The following is a 5166-nucleotide window of genomic DNA, read 5'->3' on the forward strand; positions in this document are numbered from 1 at the left end:
AGGATCCCACCCATCACCATGGGGCCGACAGCACCAAACCAACAGCACAAGGGTGGGGGGCAACCCCAAAACCCCCATCAGACAAGAGGTCAACATAGGGACCCCCACCCAATTCAGCGCCCCTTTTTCCCCTTTTTCCTCTTCTTTTCCCCTTCTGCCTCCTCAGCCGCTCGCTTATCCTCCTTCAGCTCCTTGTACCTCCATTTGGGTGGCTGTAGCAGCCCCTTGTCTCGGACACGGGGTCTCCTCTCCCTCCCACCTGCTGGAGGAGAGCTGGCTTTGCTCAGCTTGATCCTGGGCACTCGCTCCCCGGGGAAGATGCAGTTGGCACGAAGGAGCCGGGGGAGGAAGCCCAGGAGACGGTGACGGTGTGGTGCCATCTCCGGTACCGCTCGGTCCAACGCAACTTGGCCATTGCCAACATGTTGGCCATACCCTTCCAGTTGGCCATGACCTTCCAGTTGGCCATGACCTTCCAGTTGGCCTTGCCTTTCCAGTTGGCCTTGCCTTTCCAGTTGGCCTTGCCTTTCCAGTTGGCCATGACCCATCAGTTGGCCATTGCATGATGCTGTCCCAGTGCCCGGCCCTTGGAGGATCTCCGCCACCGAGAGCCTCCTCTTGCCCACTTCGGGTGGGCTATCGGGGCAGATGGTTCTACAAGCAGTGCTCACAAAGGGGCTGGCTAAGGAGGTGGTCATCCTCACCATGTGGTCCAACACGCCGTCCTCCTCTGGATCGCGGGGGATGCGGAAGGTGAAGATGGAACGGATCTTCTCCGACAGCCGTTGGCTGAAGGATTTGGGGCTCAGGGCTTTGGCCACCAGCCCGGCCAACGCCGGCCACTCGGGGAGGTAATGGGTGCCAAACTGCTCAGCTCGTGGGCGCCGGAGGAGGGTCCGGATGCGGACGGTGGTCTCGAAGCGGCCGGTGAAGGCGGCCCAATCTCTGGCTGTCTTCCCTTTGACGGGGTCCACAGCGTGCAGGTCGGCTCCTGGGGGGAGGAGGATGTGAGAAACGTCACCGTGGTGTCACCAAAGCATCAGTGCAGCAACAGCACGAGGATCCCACCCATCCCTCAAACCACCATGGAGCTCATGGGATGGTTGGGTTGGAAGGGACCTTAAAGATCCCAGAACAATGGGATGGTTGGGTTGGAAAGGTCCTAAAAGATCCCAGAACCATGGGATGGTTGGGTTGGAAAGGTCCTAAAAGATCACAGAACCATGGGATGGTTGGGTTGGAAAGGTCCTAAAAGATCACAGAAACATGGGATGGTTGGGTTGGAAAGGTCCTTAAAGATCATGGAACCATGGGATGGTTGGGTTGGAAAGGTCCTCAAAGATCATGGAACCATGAGATAGTTATGTTGGAAAGGTCCTTAAAGGCCACAGAACAATGGGATGGTTGGGTTAGAAAGGTCCTAAAAGATTCCAGAACCATGGGATGGTTGGGTTGGAAGGGACCTTAATGATCATGGAACCATGGGATGGTTGTGTTTGGTGGGGGGAAGAGTCCTTAAAGAGCTGTTGAATCATAGAATGGGTTGGGTTGGAAGGGACCTAAAGAAGACAGAACCATGGGATGGTTGGGTTGGAAAGGTCCTAAAAGATCCCAGAAACATGGGATGGTTGAAAAGGTCTTTAAAGACCACAGAACCATGGGATAATTGGGTTGGAAAGGTCCTTAAAGGCCACAGAACCATGGGATAATTGGGTTGGAAAGGTCCTTAAAGGCCACAGAACNCCATGGGATAATTGGGTTGGAAAGGTCCTTAAAGGCCACAGAACCATGGGATAATTGGGTTGGAAAGGTCCTTAAAGGCCACAGAACCATGGGATGGCTGATTTGGGTTGGAAAGGTCCTTAGAGATGAAAGAACCATGGAATCATAGAACAGCTTGGATTGGAAACATCCTTAGCACCACAAAACGGGTTGGAAAGGTCCTTTCAGCCCCCCACCACATCATCCATCCCAGGGGCCCCATCCACAGCCCTGAGCACCCCAAGGATGGGGCACCCACCCCCTGTGTTGCCCCCCATGCCCCTCACCTGCCATCAGCAGCGCGGTGACGCAGTCGTGCCGTCCCTGCACCGCTGCCTTCATCAGCGCCGTCAGCCCGCGGGCATCGCGCCGCTCCACATCCAACGCCGGGAAGTAATTAAGGAGGTAATTAACGATGGTGATGTGCCCTTAGAAGCAGAGAAAAAGCCTTTTTTGTGGTTAATGAGGGATCCTTGGGGGTAGAGGGGGGTTTGTGGTGCCCACCTGCCTGCGCCGCCATCATCAGCGCCGTGTTGCCCTCGTTGTCCTGCTGGTTGACGTCCATGTAGGGGCAGTGCTGCAGGAGGGGCACGATGTCCACGAAGCCCTGACAGCAGGCGACCATCAGCCCGTTCTGTTTGGGGGCAGCACCGTGTTCAGGACCCCCAACCCACACCCTGAACCCAAAGATGGGGAGTTTCTGCCCCATGGATCCATCCAGCCCCAATGAATGGTGCCAGGGGGATCCCCCATGACTCTGCCATCCCATCCTGCCCACTCCTGCATCCTTTGGGATCTGCCCATTCCCCATTGACAGAGTAGGGCAGGAAGGGGAATTTCTGCCCCACTGATCCATGTAACCCTATTGCATGGTGACCAGGAGACCCCCATGGCTCTGCCATCTCCTCCCTCCTATCCCCCCAAGTTCTGCCCCATGGCTTTATACAACCCCTGGGGACCCCGATGGCTCTGCCATGTCTTCCCTCCTGCCCCCCATGTTCTGCCCCACGGACACAGGCAAACCCTGGAGACCCCAACCCCAAATAGCTTTGCCACCTCATCCCTCTTGCCCCATTCTGCCCCATGAGCCAACCCCCCATTGTTCTACCATCCCTTCCCTCCTACTCCCCCCAAATCTCTCCCATAGACCCATCACAGGAGACCCCAACCCCCCATAGCTCTACCATCCCCTCCCTCCTTCCCCCCAAGTTCCACCCTATAGACCCATGCCATCCCAAGAGACCCCAACCCCCCATAGCTCTACCATCCTACCCCCCTCAGTTCTCCCCTATAGACCCATGCCATGCCAGGAGACCCCAACCCCCCATAGCTCTACCATCCTACCCCCCTCAATTCTCCCCTATAGACCCATGCCATGCCAGCAGACCCCAACCCCCCATAGCTCTGCCATCCCCTCCCTCCTTCCCCCCAAGCTCCACCCCATAGACCCATGCAGACCCCAGAGACCCCCCTGAGCTTTGAGATCCCCCCCTCCTGCTCCAGCATCCTCCAGGCCCCCCTTGGACCCCCCACTCACCCTGCCATTGACATCCAGCTCTGTGGCCTCCCCCCTTCCCACCCCACAGCGCAGCCGTTCCCGCAGCAGCTGGGCATCGTTGCGCAGGCAGCACTGATAGAGACTCAGCTCCCCCGACCCCCCAGCCCCACATGGGGGCTCTGAGGGGGGGTAGATGGAGTCGTCGGAGCAGATGCTGCTGCTGTCGGAGGGTTCGGACCCATCTTCATCCTCCTCTTCCTCATAGTACAGCTCGGGGTCGGAGGATGAAGAGCTCTCTGCTCTGCTGTGCTCATCGGTCATCGGGGCCAGGGGGGATCCGGGGCTCAGTGCAGCCTGTATGGGCACAGAGTGTGGGGTTGGGGAGGTTACAAACTGACCCCATTGTGGGGATCGGGGGCAGGAGATGGGCAGAGAGTGGGGCAAAAACTCAACCCCATAGCAGCCCTGTGTGGGGCTGCAGTGATCGGCTGCAAAGCCCCTTCTGGGGGGCAGCTATAGGGCAGCAAACAGAGCTGCGCCCACAGCAGCTATAGGGCAGCTATAGGGCAGCTATAGGGCAGAGCTGCACCCATGGGGCAGCTATAGGGCAGCTATAGGGCAGAGCTTCACCCATGGCAGCTGTAGGGCAGCTATAGGGCAGAGCTGCACCCACGACAGCTGTAAGGCAGCTATAGGGCAAAGCTGCACCCATGGCAGCTGTAGGGCAGCTATAGGGCAGAGCTGCACCCATGGCAGCTATGGGGCAGCTATAGGGCAGCGCTGTACCCACGGCAGCTGTAGGGCAGCTATAGGGCAGAGCTGCCCCCATGGCAGCTATGGGGCAGCTATAGGGCAGCACTGCACCCACGGCAGCTGTAGGGCAGCTATAGGGCAGCACTGTACCCACGGCAGCTGTAGGGCAGCTATAGTTCCTATTAACTCCCCCTCCACCCCCCATAGCCCCCAATGGGGCTCGCAGCCTCACCTGGAGTCGCTCCCACCGTCAGCTCCGCTTCCTCGTGGGGCTACAGACCATTTTCCTGCTCCCACTGGGGTCAAACCCCCCCGTGTGACTTTGGGGGCAGCGGGACCCTCCCCACGACCCCCAACCCCCCCCTCCCCTTTAAAGGTGGGGTGTCCTGGATGTGCTGAATCCTATGCAGACCCCAGGCTGTGATTGCAGCTCAGCTCAGCTGCTCTGGATCCTTTAATTCCACCTGTTGCCAAAAATGGCTCCGTCCGTTTTGAGACGGATCAGGGCAGGATTTAACGGGCTGAGCTGCACGATCCGGGCCCGGGGGGGGGTTAATAAGGGGGGGGGGGTCACACATCACAGTGCTGCTCCATTATCCCCCCCCCAAATTATAAACATCCGTCCACGTGGATTCGCTGCTGGGTTCCACCTCGTGGGCAAGGCAGATGATGCTCCTAGCCTTGTGATGCTCGGAGTAATCGGCATGAAGTATGTGTCTAATTAAAGTCTAATGCAAGGTGGTGCTAATAAGCTCTAGATAAATCGCCGGCGGAGCGGCGTTCCGGTTGCAGCCCACCGCCCTTCAAGCTGGCAGAAGCTCCGATCATGTGGGGCTGCAAGAGCTGCAAGGGCCGTTGGAGTATGCAAGGTAAGGGAACCTTGGAACCCCGCCCAACCCCCCTGAGTTCTGGGTCCTTTATGGCTCTTCCAGGACCCAGACCCCAAATAATCCCCTACTGGCTTCTATGCTCCTGCAACGTCCCCATTATCCCTTCCAGGTTCCAGACCCCCAAACCTCCCTAAATCAGCATCCCCGAAGTGTCCCCATTATCCTTCCAGGGACATGGAACCCCCCCAATCCGTCCCTGAAATTCCATGTCCCTATGAGCCCCTTGTGACCCTTTCCAGGACCAGACCCCAAAAATCCCCTACG

The 5166-nt window shown here is 58.1% G+C and overlaps 1 protein-coding gene across 1 annotated transcript; it reads right to left on the reverse strand.

Moving 5' to 3' along the window:
* On the reverse strand, positions 1 to 4330 carry LOC107325699 (photoreceptor ankyrin repeat protein). Its single transcript, XM_015886811.2, has 5 exons — positions 4245 to 4330; positions 3299 to 3613; positions 2266 to 2395; positions 2049 to 2189; positions 1 to 991 (listed from the first exon to the last, which is right to left on the reverse strand). The coding sequence occupies exons 2-5, from the start codon at positions 3578 to 3580 to the stop codon at positions 114 to 116; spliced, it is 1431 nt and encodes a 476-aa protein (XP_015742297.1). The 5' UTR covers positions 3581 to 3613; positions 4245 to 4330; the 3' UTR covers positions 1 to 113.
* Positions 4331 to 5166: the final 836 nt, after the last annotated feature.

The sequence above is a fragment of the Coturnix japonica genome, linkage group LGE22C19W28_E50C23, assembly GCF_001577835.2.
Source record: "Coturnix japonica isolate 7356 linkage group LGE22C19W28_E50C23, Coturnix japonica 2.1, whole genome shotgun sequence".
In the NCBI taxonomy this organism is placed as follows: domain Eukaryota; kingdom Metazoa; phylum Chordata; class Aves; order Galliformes; family Phasianidae; genus Coturnix; species Coturnix japonica.